The sequence below is a fragment of the Physeter macrocephalus genome, chromosome 19, assembly GCF_002837175.3.
Source record: "Physeter macrocephalus isolate SW-GA chromosome 19, ASM283717v5, whole genome shotgun sequence".
Classification (NCBI taxonomy): Eukaryota; Metazoa; Chordata; class Mammalia; order Artiodactyla; family Physeteridae; genus Physeter; species Physeter macrocephalus.
In genome coordinates, this window is record NC_041232.1 from 3,477,529 (window position 1) to 3,494,107 (window position 16,579).

Sequence of the window (16,579 nt, forward strand, 5' to 3'; positions counted from 1 at the left end):
TATATTCACCTTTTGGCACTTTATGTAGCTTTATTTTCCTTAATGCTTGATGCCTAACAAATAGAATACTGAGTCAATGTGTATGAGCATTTAATATTTTGATAAAAATTAAAAATTTGTGTTCCAAAAAGGATTCACCAATTTATATTTTCACCATCACTGTATGAAAGTTCCTATTTACTCATATCCTTAATTACAGAGTAATATATTATAAATACTAATTAATGTTTGTCAACTTAAAGATTGAAAATAATTTCATTTTTGAAATTGGGCTTTCTCCACTTATTAGTGAGATTGTATATACTTACATATATTTACTAGTTATTCATATTTTTTCTGTAAATTTCCTGATATATTTACCAATTTCCTAATTCATTAATAGACATTCTTTAGATAATGTGTTTTTTATTACTTGCATATAAATTTCAAATATTTTTCTTGAAGTCTGTGTCTTGACTTTTAACTTTATGTTGTTTTTTGTTGTACAGAAGATTTAATTTTTTTAATTAATTTTTATTGGAGTATAGTTGATTCACAATGTTGTGTTAGTTTCTGCTGTACAGCAGAGTGAGTCAGTTATACATATATCCACTCTGTTAGATTCTTTTCCCATATAGGTCATTACAAAGTATTGAGTAGAGTTCCCTGTTCTACACAGTAGGTTCTTATTAGTTATCTATTTTATATATAGTAGTGTGTACATCAATCCCAATCTCCCAATTTATCCCTCCCCCGCTTTTCCCTCTTGGTAACCATAAGTTTGTTTTCTACATCTGTGACTCTATTTCTGTTTTGTAAATAAGTTCATTTGTACCATTTTTTTAGATTCCACATAGAAGTGATATCATATTTGTCTTTCTCTGTCTGGCTTACTTCACTTGATATGACAATCTCTAGGTCCATCCATGTCACTGCAAATGGCATTATTTTGTTCTTTTTTATGGCTGAGTAATATTCCATTGTATATATGTAGCACATTCTCTTTATCCTTTTATCCGTCGATGGATATTTAGGTTGCTTCCATGTCCTGGCTGTTGTAAATAGTGCTGTAATGAACATTGTGGTGCATATCTTTTCAAACTATGGTTTTCTCCAGATATATGTATAGGAGTGGGATTTCTGGATCATACAGTAGCTCTATTTATAGTTTTTTAAGGAACCTCCATACTGTTTTCCATAGTGGCTATACCAATTTACATTCCCACCAACAGTGTAGGAGGGTTCCCTTTTCTCCACACCCTCTCCAGCGTTTATTGCTTGTAGATTTTTTGATGATGGCCATTCTGACCAGTGTGAGGTGACACCTCATTGTAGTTTTGATTTGCATTTCTCTAATAATTAGTGATGTTGAGCATATTTTCATGTGCTTTTGGCAATCTGTATATCTTCTTTGGAGAAATGTCTATTTAGATCTTCTGCCCATTTTTTGATTGGGTTGTTTGCTTTTTGATATTGAGCTACAAGAGCATTTGTATATTTTGGAGATTAATCCCTTGTTGGTTGAGAAGCCTTAATTTTTATTTAGTCGAACTGTTTCATCTTTTACCTATCGTTTCTGGGTTTTGTGAATTACTTTCAATGGTTTGTCCTTTTGGGGTTTTGTTGTCATTATTTGGTTTTGTTTTGAAGAATATACTCAAATTCTACATTATTTTACAATTTACTTTTCTCTTTTATAGTGAATGGTGGACATCATTAAGCCCAGCTAATGTAGATCACATGAATTCATTTCAATTTCTACCTAATAATTTATAATATTAGACATATTTGTTTTCCTTAGCAATTCCCCTTTAGATGGATATTCTGGCTGTTCAAATATTTTTTGCCACCACAAATAATGTTGCATAGATCCCCACTGATGGCTTTAGTTCTACAGGGTAGAATCCTCAAAGTGCTATAACTGAGCCATGGATACATTTATTTATATTTTTAAGATACTGACAGATTACTTCCCCCAAAGTTGAGGCAATTCACATTCCTACCAACAACAGGGAACAAATAGACCTGTTCCCCTGTGAGCTTAGTGGCATTAAAAGTTGTCGATTTTTCAAAAATTGCTAATCTGATTGGTGAAAAATCTTATAGGAGCTCTAATTAATCATCTATTTTAACTTCAGTGAGTTGCCTATTTATGACTTTTTTCTACTTTTCTATCTAGCAGTTTACAGTGGGAGACATTCTTAAGCAAAACAGGAGACTGAGAAACCACAAAAGATGAAAATACCTATTTAAATAAACTATTGACCTTTTTTATATCAAAAGGTAGTCCAAACAGAAGTTAAAACATGGAGCCAAAAAGATATTGTGGCATGAAAAAAAGAAAGAGCTCCCATAAGTAAATGAGAGAAAGACAAACAAGCCTGACTGTTGCATCTGGAAAGTAAGGGACAGACTTAGGCTTCTCTGCATGTGATGTAACTCTTATAATCTAGAATATAGTCTACAATGGCCGATAAGCACATGTCCAAAGAATCTAGCCTCACAAGTTATTCCAAGAGGATTCCTCCTTTGATGTATGATGTTTGTTTATCCCTGATTTATATGGAGAACTTCTATTATGAAACCATTAAGAATTATTTAATTTTTAAAAACTTTTTATCAGGTTTAGGAAGTTCCTTTTAACTCCTAATTTACTAAGAGGTTGTTTTAAAATCACAAACAGGTGCTAAATTTTACCAAAATTTTTATTGAGTTAATAAAGTTTTTTTTCTTTAAATGAATCACTGAATTACTGTTTGGAAATATTGAACTTTGCCTCACATTATATGCAAAAAGTAATTGATTTGTGTCACAGCCCTAAATATAAACGCTAAAATCATAAGGATTCTAGAAAAATTATAAAAGAATATCTTCATGTCCTTGGAATAGCTGATGCCTTTGTAGAGAGGACACACAAAATAATCATAAGAGAAAAAATAATGAATTAACTACATAAAAACTGAAAACTTTTTTTCCAACTTTATTGAGATAGAATTGACATACAACATTGTGTAAGTTTAAGGCATACAATATTATTATTTGATACACATGTATATTATATAATGTTTACCACAGTAGCATTAGTTAACACATCCTTCACCTCATGTAATTACCTTTTTGTTGTCGTTTTGGAGAAAACATTAAATCTCTACTCTCATAGCAACTTTCAACTAAACAATATAGTATGTTAACTACAGTCACCATGCTGAACATTAGAATCCCCAGAACTTGTTCATCTTATAACTGGAAGTTTGTACCCTTTGACAAATATCTCCCCATTTCCTCCACCCCTCACCACTGGCAGCCTCCATTCTACTCTCTGTTTCTACGAGTTCAATGTCCTTAGATTCTGCGAATAAGTGAGATCATCCACTATTTGTCTTTCTCTGACTTTTTTTATTTAGCATAATGCTCTCAATATCCATCCATGTTGTAGCAAATAGGAGGGTTTCCTTCTTTTTTATGACTGAATAATATTCCATTTTATATATATATATATATACACACACACATACATATGTACATATATATATACACCACATTTTCTTTATCCATTTATCCATCGACGCATTTTTCCATGTCTTGATTATCGTGAATAATGGGAGTGCAGATATTTCTTCTATTTTGCCTTATGAAAGCTTTCATAGGAACACTCTACTTTTGGATAGCAGGGGAAACTTGTGTTAACCCCTTATCAGATGTGTAGTTTGCAAATATTTTCTCCCATTCCGTAGGTTGCCTTTTCATTTTGTTGACTGTTTCTTTTGCTGTACAGAAGATTTTTAGTTTGATGTAGTCCCACTTTTGCATTTGTTGTTTGTGCTTTAGGTATCATAGCCCCCCAAAAAGTTACCAAGACCAATGTGAAGGAGCTTTTTCCATTTTCTTCTAGGAGTTTTATGGTTTCAGGTCTTATGGTTAAGTTTTAATCCATTTTGAGTTAGTTTTCATGAGTGGCGTAAGATAGGGGTCCAATTTCATTCTTCTCCATGTGGATATCCAGTTTTCCCAACACCACTTATTGAAGGGACTATTGTTTCCCCCACTGAGTGTTCTTGGCTCCCTTGTCAGATATTAGTTGACCATATATATATGGGTTTATTTCTGGACTCTTGATCATTTTCCATAGGTCTATGTGTCTGTTTTTAACCAGCACTATACTGTTTTAGTTACTATAGCTTTGTAATATATAGAGCTTGAAATCAGGAAATGTGATGCCTCAAGATTGGTTATTTTTGTTTTTCAAAATTGTTTGCCTACTTGGGGTCTTTTGTAGTTCCATATGAATTTTAGCATTGTCTTTTTCTATTGATGTGAAAAATGTCTTTGGAATTTTGATAGGGATTGCAGCAAACTTATAGATGGCTTTGGGTAGTATGGACATTTTCAAAATGTTAACTCTTCCACTTCATGAGCACAGGATATCTTTCCATTTATTTGTGTCATCTTCAATTTCTTTCATCAATGTCTTACAGTTTTTGGCATATCGATTTTTCACTCCCATGGGTAAATTTATTTCTAAGTATTTTATTGGTTTTGATGCTATTGTAAAAGGGATTGCTTTCTTTATTTCTTTTTCAGATAGTTCATTGTTGGTGTGTACAAATGCAACTGATTTTCATTCTTTAGTTTTGTAACCTTAAGCTTTACTGAATTCATTTATTAGGTCTAACAGTTTTTTGTTGAAGTCTTTTGGATTTTCTATATACAAGATCATGTCATCAGCAAAGAGACATTTTTACTTCTTCCTTTCCAAACATGCAAACAAATAAATGTGATACACCACATTAATAGAATGAAAGGAAAATATCATAATCATATAAAAATATGCATACAAAGCATCCCCACTGCCACCATATCCACCACCACCACAGCTGCCAGCAAAGCCACCTCGACCACTGAAGTTTCCTCCATGACCAAAGTTATTATTCCCACCAAAACCACCTCGACGACCAGCACTGAAGTTTCCAGAACCACTTCAACCTCTTTGGCTGGATGAAGCACTAGCTATCTCTTGCTTAGATAGGGCTTTCCTTACTTCACAATTGTGACCATTCACAGTGTGTTATTTCTGAATGACAATCTTGTCTACAGAGTCATGATCGTCAAAGGTTACAAAAGCAAAGCCTCTCTTTTTGCCACTGCCTCAGTCAGTCATGGTTTCAATCACTTTAATTTTCCCATACTGTTCAAAATAATCTCTTAGGTGATATTCTTCAGTGTCTTCTTTAATGCCAGCAACAAAAATCTTTTTCACAGTAAGTGGGCACCAGGTCTTTGAGAATCTTCTCTTGAGACAGCCCTCTTTGGTTCCACAACTCTTCCATCCACATTGTGTGGCCTTGAATTCATGGCTGCATCCATCTCCTCCACAGCGGCATATGTGGCAAACCCGAAGCCTCTGGAGCACCTGGTGTTTGGATCCCTCATTACCACACAGTCTGTGAGCGTTCTGCATTGCTCAGAATGGCTCCTCAGACTCTCATCAGTTGTTTCAAAGCTCAAACCTCCAGTGAAGAGCTTCTGCAGCTGTTTGGGCTCTTTGGGAGACTCTGTCTTAAGACATGATGGCAGTGGAGTGGGGCGGGGGAGGACTTTAACTATGCTTACTCTGCGCTGTCCATGGGCAGAAAGCTGGTTTGCATATGTTGAAACATATGCATCACAGGGATAAATCCATTTGATCACGTGTATGATCCTTTTAATGTGCTGTTGAATTTGGTGTGCTAGTATTGAATATTTTGTTGAGAATTTTTGCATATTATGTTCATCAAGAATATTAGCCTGTATTTTTCTTTTCTTGTAGTATCTTTATCTGGCTTTTAAAGCCAGTATCTTTATTTGGCTTTATCTGGGTAATGCTGACCTCTTAAAATGAGTTTGGGAGTGTTCCCTTCTCTTTAATTTTTTGTAAGAGTTTCAGAAGAATTGGCGTTAATTCTTCTTTAAATGTTTGGTGAAATTCACCTGTAAAGCCATCTGATCCTGGGCCTTTCTTTGTTGAGAGGTTTTTGATTACTGATTCAATTTCCTTACTTGTTATCATTCAATCTTTTTACTTGTTACCAATAACAAATAACTCTTCATTATTCATCCTTAGTAGGTTGTATGTTTCCAGGAATTTATCCATTTTTTCTAGGTTGTCCAATTTGTTAGTGTACAATTGTTCATAGTATTCTTGTATAATCCTTTGTATTTCTGTGGCATCAGTTGTAATGCCTCCTGTTTCAGTTATCATTTTATTTAGTTGAGTCCTCTCTCTTTTTTTCTTGGTAAGTTTAGTTAAAGATTTGTCAATTTTGTTTATCTTTTCAAAAAACACAACACAGGGCTTCCCTGGTGGCGCAGTGGTTGCGCGTCCGCTTGCCGATTCAGGGAAGCCGGGTTCGCGCCCCGGTCTGGGAGGATACCGCGTGCCGCGGAGCGGCTGGGCCCGTGGGCCGTGGCCGCTGGGCCTGCGCGTCCGGAGCCTGTGCTCCGCAACGGGAGAGGCCGCAGCGGAGGGAGGCCAGCATACCCCAAAAAAAAAAAAAAAAAAAAAAAGGAAAAAAACACAACACAATTCTGTTGATATTTTCTACTGTTTTTCTATTCTCTATTTCATTTATTTCTGCTCTGATTTTTGTTACTGTCTTCCTTCTGCTAACTTTGGGCTTAGTTTGTTGTTTGGTTCTTAGTTTGTTCTTCTAGTTGCTTGAGGTATAAGGTTAGGTTGTTTGTTTGAAATATTTTCTTTTTTAATGTAAGCATTTATTGCTATAAACTTCCCTCTTAGCACTGCTTTTGCTGCATCCCATTAGTTTTGGTGTGTGTTTCCATTTTTATTTGTTTAAAGATTTTTCAATTTCCATTTTGATTTCATCTTTGACCCACTGGTTGCTTAGGAGTATGTTATTTAATTTCCACATATTTGTGAGTTTTCCAATTTTATTCCTGTTATTGATTTCTAGTTTCATACCATTGTGGTCAGAAAAGATATTTGGTATAATCTCAATATTTTTAAATTTGCTGAAACTTATTTTTGACCTAGCATGATCTATCCTGGAGAATGAATGTTCCATATGTGCTTGAGAAGAATGGGTATTCTGCTGCTGTTGGATGGAATGTTCTATATATGTCTGTTAAGTACATTCGGTCTAAATCATTGTTCAAGCACAGTGTTTCCTTACTGATTTCTGGTCTGGATGACCTATCCATTGTTGAAAGTGGGATGCTGAATTCCTCTACTATTACTGTATTACTGTCTGTTACTCCTTCAGATCGGTTAGTATTTGCTTAATATATTTAGGCACTCTGATGTTGGGAGTATATGTATTTACAATTGTTATGTCTTTTTGATGAATTTACCCATTTATCATTATATAGTGACCCTCTTTTTATCTTATGGTGTTTTGGTTTTTTTTTTTTTCGGTATGCGGGCCTCTCACTGCTGTGGCCTCCCCCGCTGCGGAGCGCAGGCTCTGGACGCGCAGGCTCAGCGGCCATGGCTCACAGGCCCAGCCGCCCCGCGGCATGCGGGATCCCCCCGGACCGGGGCACAAACCCACGTCCCCTGCATCGGCAGGCAGACTCTCAACCACTGCACCACCAGGGAAGCCCTATCTTATGGTTTTTGACTTGAAATCTAGTTGTCTGATATAAATATAGCTGCTCCATTTTGATTCCCATTTGCATGCAATACCTTTTCCCATCCCTTCACTTTGAGCCTATGTGTGTCCTTGAAGTTAAAGTGAGTCTCCTGTAGGCAGCATATAGTTGGGTCTTTTTTTAGTCCATTCAGCCATTCTGTGCCTTTTGATTGGCAAATTTAATCCATTTATATTAAAAGTAAAATCCAGGCAGGGCCCTGACTACCAGCATACTCTACCATGGCTGCTAGGTCTTGCCACAGTCACATGGTAGTAGAAGCTCATGTTGGGAGATAGGTTAAGTGTATAAAGGTGCACAGCTGGAGGGGCTAGCTGCAGGTGAGTCCGGTGATACAGGCTAGTGATAGGAAATAGGGCCGATCCAGGCTCACAATGATCTGGGGGGCCCTAACTGTCAGCATGCTCTTCTGTAGCTGCAGGATCTTGCCAACAGACGCACATATGGCAATGGAGGTAGGTGATGGGCATCAGGCCAGTGGCATGCAAGTGCACAGCTGGAGGGGCTATCCCCAAGCACACACACTTAGGTGGGGGTCAGCTACAGGGATCTATGCTAGTGTCTTGAACTCACACACAGCCACAGAAGACTGAGAAGGCTGCCAGTGTGGGTCCTGGGTTCCCTCAGGGGTGAGGGGGAAAGCCGGGGGAGACTCAGGTGGCTGGCATCAGTGAACACAGATACCTGTGGGGGAAAACTGGTGAAATCTGCAGGAGTCTGAGGCAGCTATGTTGGCCGTTGGTTTCTTCAGTGGGGAAAGCTGCTGGGGTGGTCTGCAGAGCATGTCACTGGGAACCACCACTGTTTTCCCAACAGTGTGGCTGAAACTGGTAGTCTCTTCATTGTTCCTAGCCATCACGGCTCAGCTCTGCTGGTTTCTGGATGGGGTGAACTCAAAGTGGTTCACTCATGCAGTGCCCTCAAAGGCTAAGGAAGCTGGTAGCTCACCCCACTCTCCCTTTCCCAGGGAGGGAACTCTTTCTAGCTGGGGATATCCCTCAGCACTGAGCAATGCTGGCTTTGGAGGATACATTTATATAGGCAAAATGAAGCTGTTCTTCCTTCCCTTTTTGTGCAGTTATTCTCAGGGTCTTTGTCCCACCATGTTGCTAAAGTTTTTAAGTGTACTCCAGAGCTCTCCAAAACTGTTTTTGTTTGTGAATAGCTGTTTAATTGTTGATCTTTGTGAGGGAACTGGAGGCTGCCGTCTCCTACTTCACTATCTCAATGATGTCGCTCTTTTTCCCTTCTCTGTTCACTTTTCTTCATTCTTTTTTTTCTGTTCCTCATACTTGACAGTTTCAACTGTCCCAATTCAAGTTTACTGACTCTTTCTTCTGCCCACTCAAATGTGATGTTGAACCTCTCTAGTGAAATTTTTATTTTGGCTATTGTGCTTTTCAGCTCCAAAACTTCCATTTGGTTTCTTTTTATAATTCCTATCACTTAATTGATATTCTCACTTTGGTCACACATTATTTTCCTTTAGTTTTTTGTTTTGTTTTGGTTTGGTTTTTTTTGGTCCATGTTTTCCTTTACCTCTTTGACTATATTTAAGGCAGTTGTTTTAAAGCTTTTATCCATAATTTCAAAGTATGGACTTCCTCAGGGAAAGTTTCTGTCTTTTTTTCCCTTGGAATGGGCCTGTTGCTTTATATGTCTTGTAATTTTTTTTTTTTTTTTTTTTTTCCAAAACTGGACATATGACTATTATACAGTGGTAACTCTGAAAATCAAATTCTTCCTTTCCCTGGAGTTTACTCTTGTGTTAGATGTTGAAGGGTGCAGAAGTCCGTTTGTTTAGTGACTTCCCCAAACTATTATTGCAATGGCCATATTCTTTATTGATGTGGCCACAGAAGTCTTTGTTCCTTAGCTTCTGTTCAGCTACTGTTTTAATAGAGATTTCCTTGAGTGACAGAAGCTCTCCCAGTCTTTTAAAATTGACTGTGCTGGGGGCCTCCTTCAACTCCTAGCCAAGCTTGCACCGGATCTGACCAAGGTGAAAGCTTAGGGTCTTCTCAGGTCTTTTCTAAGCATGTGTCTTACCCTGGTCATAAATATGGCTTTCTAAATTCCCCAGTATATACGGTTGTTTTTGGATGTCTTAATTTCCCAGAGACACTTTTCCCAGATTTTGCCTTAGGCAGTCTGTTGTGTTTTGACAACACAAGAGTCTTTGCAAGTTTGGCTTGCAGTGTTTTCAAGCTTTTCCAGTCTGAGTTCAGAGTTAGGTGAAACAGAGCTGCACCTAGTGTCAGTCCTTCAGGTAGCCCCCCAGACAGGTTAGAAGGGGCATGCACAATAATTTGTGAACGTGGTCTGCTCTGCTCCCTCTGGAACTAGGGAAATGGTTTCACACTGGGGACATGAGCTACCCCTACTTTAAGACTTGTGCCAATTTATGACTGGTGCTGCTTTAAGACTGCCACCACACAGCGAGAGGGTAAGGGAAGGGCAGTAAGCTTGCCACGAAATCTTCCTACCATTTTATAGTGACTTTTTCTTGATTCCATGCTTGTTTGGTTGCTATAAACTTTTATAAATCATTTTCCATAATTCTCACAAAATTGGTTCTGACAGTTTCTGCTCATTTTTCTTTCTTTTTTTATAACATCTTTACTGGAGTATAATTGCTTTACAATGGTGTGTTAGTTTCTGCTTTATAACAAAGTGAATCAGTTATACATATACATATGTCCCCATTCTGCTCATTTTTCAATGTGTCTATTGGAGGATGAGAGTTTGGAGTGGCCTACTCCACCGTATTGCAGACATCATCGTTTTTATGATCTCCTGATTTCTTTTTCTTTGAAGACTTTTTATATTCTTTGTCCTTTTTTCCCTAATAGTTTCCTGCTATCTTTTCCTTGCTGATTCACAGGAATTCTTTGAATAGTCTACCTACCAACTGCTTGCTATTTTTTGTATTACTTCCTCACTTCATGTTCTGCCTACTCTCTTTCTGGAACTTCAAAGAGATGAATGTTGGCCTTCCTGGGTCCATGACTTCTGAATTTTATTTCACAGTTTCTATCACTTTACCTCTTTTTAGTACATTTTAGGATAATTCATGGGCTTCATATTTCCATCCACTAAGGTCAGTTCTGTCCATTCTGCTATTTAGCCCATCTTCCAAGTATTCTGTTTCAACAAGTTAAATTTCCCTTTTCAATATCTTTGGGTAGATAGTATAGTGCAATATTAACAAACTGGAACTCAGAAGTCAGGACCCTGGCCCTGGAGCAGTCAGAGTTGTGGTGTGAGAATGAGAGACAAGGAATGTAAGCCTGTAAAAACAGCTTGTGCTAACTAACATCGTGGACATGGTGTGAAAACTTGTTCTCTAAAATCATAGACTGGAAGCTTGGCTATTTGAAACGATATCAGTGAGAATGAAATAGCTCACTCTTGCCTGATGGCTCTGAGTCACACGGGTCACTAACAGAGAAACAGCCTCACTTTCCAACCCAGGCGCAGAGCTTCAGATAAGGGGTCTTCAGACATAACATTCCACATTTATCTTAACTTTGAATTTCCAAGATAACAGGAACCCTGGGCCTGTTTCTTAGACCACCCTGTATATTAACCCCTTTACACACTCTCTCTGTTTTACTTTGAGCCAAACACAGTCTCACCTAAATTTTCCCTAAACTCTACACTTCCTCCAAATCCCATGGTAACTCTATCTCTCCTTCTATTTGTTGAGAAGCTGCACTTCTGCTTGAATGCCTCCCTTGCTGAAGCAAGTCGAATCAACCTAGCTTTGTGGGGCCATAGGTGTGTTCCTGGCTTCAAGAGGGGTCAGAAAGTGATGAAAAGTGATGTTGGGTTCACTGAGTAGAAAAAAATGGAGTCTGCAAGATGGCTGGACCAGGTGAATGACTATTGAGGAGACAAGAATGGAGACAGAGAGAGAAGAAGAAGAGAGGGTGAAGAAGAAGGAAGGTTGAGAAGAAGACAGATAATCTTTTAAGGAAATGGAAATGCAATTCCTGATCAAGAGTCTGTCTGATGGTGTCCTATAGACCTTTGAGACAGCTATGAGAAGTCGATCTGCTCTGATAATGTATGGGGTATGGTATGGTGAAGTTGGTGCAGCCACAAGAGAAGAGAACCAGGCTTGAAAGGCAGAAGTTTATTATAGTCACAGATCCCAGAGAGGAGGGCACTGCATGCCATGCAGGGCCACAGGGGGAAGCACCACTGTCAGTCAGAAGGCAGAAAGGAGCAAGAGGAAAGCCTAGGCCACAGACTTTATTGGGGTTTCTGCAGGAAAGGCAAGGCAGGGCAGGTAAACAACTTAGGATTGGCCGGTTTGAGTAATTCTGGTGCACTTTGGGCTATTGAGGGGGTCTCTAATTGCCAAGCACCTGGCCCTGGGATGATTTAGGACAGAGGAAATATTGCCTTGGTGTGTGAGAGTTAGATAAGGAGGTGGCTGGTGTATAGACATGATTGGTTGGTCAGTTTATGACAGATGTGATCCTGAACAAGCACTTTGCCATCTCTCCCCAGTCTGCAAGGCCTCCAAATGCCAGAGCATCAAAGTACAGAAAATAGGAAAATATAGTTAATATACTTGACCCTGTGATAAATGCCTATCAAACTGACAAATACAGAATCTAAGAAAACGCAGAACAGGATCTAATTCCCTTACAGATTATATTAGTTTGCTAGGGCTGCCATAACAAAGTACCACAGACTGGGTGGCTTAACAGCAAAAATTTATTTTCTCACACTTCTTCAGGCTGGAAGTCCAAGATCAAGGTGTCAGCAGGGCTGGTTTCTTCTGAGGCCTCTCCTTGGCTTATAGATGGGCAGTCTTCTCCCTATGTCTTCCCATGGTCTTCCCTCTGTGTGTACCTGCATCCTGATCTCCTCTTATAAAAACATCAGTCATATTGGATTAGGTCCCACCCTAGTAATCTCATTTTAACTTAATTACTGTTTTAGGGAGCCTATGTCCAAATACAGTCACATTCTGAGGTACTGGGGGGGGTTAGACTTTAACAAATGAATGGGTGGGAGAAGAGAACACAATTAAGCTTATAGCACAGGTAAAGATAGTTCTGCATCTTATGGATTTCCAAGTCATGGGTTCCTGTGGAAAAAATAATCTAAAGTGGATGTCATGCAGCAAAAGGAAATAGAATTACAAACTGAACATATAGGGCCTGAGGGTGAGGGAAGGCAGGTGGGGCAGTGCCTTTGGGTGGCTGGATCACAGAGGTTTTCAACAAAGAGTGAATGAGCAAGCATCTGCTGCTCCCAGGACTCAGGCTCCTTGACTCCTGGACTATCAGAAAATAAAGCAAAGCACCAGCATTCTAATTTGAATTTTCTCCAATCTGAAATATCTAGTGTTTAGTTTGACAATTTGGCCTTTGAGTGTGACCTAGGAATGCAGGTCCACTCAAGGACCAACTTCTCTCAAGCTGGGGGTGCCCTAGAACCAGAAAGCATCATTATCCATGTCCTGGGAGTCTTGGAAGAGCTCTCATAGAAGAGCAGAAGCTCCTCTGACAGAAAACGCCAACTGGGTCAGGGATGCAATGTGGAACTCGGGGACTGAACAACACTCACCTGAATCCTCCAGAGCCAGTCGAATAATGCTGCCCCATTAACCTCACCCACATCTCCCTAATTCCATCCCCACCAACCCATCAATGCAATGGCACCTCATTCAAACAACTTGGTTCACTGAAATCCAACTTGGAGGTTAGAAGGAGTACTCTTCGGGCTGAGTTGGGGGTAATGTTAAAAAAAAAAATCTCTCTCCTGCAACTAAGCACACACATGTTTTTCTCCCAAGGTTTGCCTTCGTGAAGCAGAACAAGCTGTAGCATATCTTTTAGGAAATGGTGATTTCAGTACTAGGAAAAGTGGGTTCTAGTGAGTTTCAGAGGTAGAAATTTTTTCACGTATACACCAATGCCTGACTCAGTTATATGGAAGCAAGAAATGCTCCCAGGTATGTCAAAGGCCCCAGGACCAACATCACTCTGCAGAGAAGGAGCTTTATCTTCTCATTTTGAGAGATTCCTTTTAAAATGGTCATCCATACTTAAAGAAGCTTTCTTCCTGACAGGGCATGGTTTTTCAGTTCTAAAAACTAGCATTAATGAGCAATCACTCTGCACTATAACATACACCTTCCATCTGAGGAAAAGAATAGCTTTTTCCTGCATCCCTGAAATTATTCTAGTACAGTTTATCACTTACTGGGCCCTGGTTACCCAAGTGGTTCAGTCTGTTCTAATGGGACATTGTGAATTGAAGGTAGAGTTACTCACCTCATGTTTACTAGCGGTTTTCAAGTTGAAATCATCTGCAAACTTTGCTACTTGTTGTTAAATTGTTCAGGTTGTTAGATTCTATTCTCAACTGTCCTGGCTCCTGCTTCCTAATCCATATCTTGTACCAACAAATGCTCACCACAGACAAGGTCAGTATTTGTCTAGAATCTCTAGAAAACAGGAAATCAGGATGTTATGGTTTTTTAATGTTTTTATTTTTTACCAAAGTAATAAATTTTAACGTATGGGACTAAATGCAGCTTAATATTACATCTGCTTGGCATCTTTCATGTATGTATCGCTCATCCTCTTTTCAAAGTGACCTTGTCACACCCAGAGGCGGTAGGTAGATGCTATGAGCACCAAGGTCCCCATTTTTCAAAGAGAAAAATACAGAGTTGAGACAAAATAATTTACCACAATATACATAGTGAATCATTGACAAGGTCAGAAACAGAATCTAGGACAATCTAGATACTTTATGCTGCTCCATCCACTAGCTTTCAGTCCTCTCCCTTTATCCTCTCAAAGCTCAAAAATATCACAAACTCCCCACAAAACTGAGTACTCTGAGTAATACTAGCCATGTGAAATTCTCTACTTTTCCCTGTTCTCTGCCTAGCTTAAGGGGAATATGAGGGCACATCAAATATTTTCTTTTCCTTTCACAAGAAGAAGCCATTCTTTATCTGTTGAACCATTTTTATACCCAAGGAACCACTCTCAGTTCTTTTCTAAGCTAGCCTGAAATCAGTCAATACTAATATCATGACTTCCACAGGATTATATTACAATATGATTAAGATTCCACAGGTGGAACTAAAAGAAATAAATTAATTTAATTTAATTTTAATTTTAAAACTTCTCCCTAGGAAACAGGTAAAACAAAAAAGAAAAGTGTTGAGTGCTACCACCTGGAACAGAGACCACCCACCCCAAACTTGGTCAATGAATGACCACCAATCAAGACACCTAAGAAAAGAAGAGCTGTGGTCACATGAACTCACAGGGAGGAGGATCTCCGGCTAAAAGTTTCAGTGTTTCAGGAGAGTGCGGCTGCTTTGAGATGACATATGCCCCCAAGAGGCATATGTGCTCTATTTTGTGACACTGAGTCAGTTACTAAGCCTGTATGTCAATATCAGCACCATGAGGAAGAGGAGCCTCTGGAAAATGCACCCCAATTCATTATAGTCACCAGAGTGTGTACTCTGTGCAGCCATAAGGTTAACCAAAAATAAAGCAAGCATTTATTAACAAATACCCACATCATTCATTCAGTCCACAAACATTACTGAGTGGCTAAGACAGTCCAGGCACAGGAAATGCCAAAATGAATGAAATCTCAACACAAAGAACTCACAATGGACACTTTGAAGAAAACCAGAAAATCCCCTTGACTTGGAATTATCTGCTTTCCCCGCTGGCCTGAGGCTGGAGCCTAGGTTCCTCCCTTTGGCGTTAGTACTGCCATGTCCAGGGCCCTCCTTCAAAGAGCAAACACCCAGGACAGGGACCCCATCAAGCTTACATCTTCAGCTTTAACGTGTTCATCCATTTATCAGATTGATCTTTCCTGTGCCAGGAAAACCTTGACAGGGATATCATGAGGCGGGGCGAGTTTTTTCTTTAAAAAAAAATGAAGGGGGAAGTTAGATAGGGAAAGTGGTAGGAACCAGGGAGACCACAACTCTTAAAATAATATTCAAGGATCACAAACAATGTTGATGTGCTGAATCTACCTGAGACAAACTTGCATCAGACATCACGGGGCTTCTGTTTCTTAGTCTGCCTTTTCCTAGACATCAGACTGAGTGGAATTTCCTTCTGCAGCTCTAATATGTACAGATGACTGTATCACACTGGCCTCAAATACATAAATTAACAGCAAAACAGCAATTTTTCTCTAGCTAGCCTGTAATTACAAATGTACACATTTATCAACTGGGCAAAATTTACAACTAGCTGGTGTCCCTTCAACACTGCAGAACGGGATTAAAGGAGACAGAATAAAGATCCCAGCCTTCACAAGCACAGCCTGCAGCAGAAGGCAGGACTCAGGCAAAATATGCATGGCAGAAGATGGCCACGGTCAGCAGGATAATGCCATTGATGTTCACTATCGTCCGCCACAAAGGTTTCTCCGAGGTGTCTGTCATCTTCAGCTTCATGGCTGCCTCCTCTTCCTTTGTCATTTTGGGGCCCTTCTGCTGGTCCAGACCACAAAACAGGTCATAGGTACGCCTGAAGCATCCTTTTTTCTCCTCAGGAACTTCTGTGTCAGGGGAAAAGCATAAAAGGATTGTTGGATACAGAAGCAGGAGGCACCAGAAAAGGTTTCCAGGGGAGATGCCATTCCATGAAACATCTGCCATTTTGCAGATATTTCCCAGTTTTCTTCTTTGCAGGATGAAAATAGTATAAATTTATGTTTGTATAAACATAATTATAAGGTGATGTTAATAGATGGATTCTACATCCTTATGATCAGCTTGCCTACGTTTTATCTCTGTTGGGCCCAATGTAAATACATTTTGATTTAGAACAGTCAGAATCAAACAGGAAATAATAGTTTATGAGAGAGAAATGTTAACAATTGGCTGGGGACTGTGACATATGCAGAACATGGAAAACCCACTTCCCAAACACAGAAA

At 39.1% G+C, this 16,579-nt stretch overlaps 1 protein-coding gene across 1 annotated transcript in view; it reads right to left on the reverse strand.

Annotated features, from left to right (window-relative positions):
• Nucleotides 1-14,803: 14,803 nt before the first annotated feature.
• Nucleotides 14,804-16,579, reverse strand: part of SLC5A1 (solute carrier family 5 member 1) — a 58,190-nt gene continuing 56,414 nt past the window's right edge. The window contains exon 15 of the mRNA XM_007128723.3: nucleotides 14,804-16,200. Within this exon, the coding sequence (XP_007128785.2) occupies nucleotides 15,983-16,200 (218 nt within the window). The 3' untranslated portion in view covers nucleotides 14,804-15,982. The remainder of the gene's footprint in view (nucleotides 16,201-16,579) is intronic.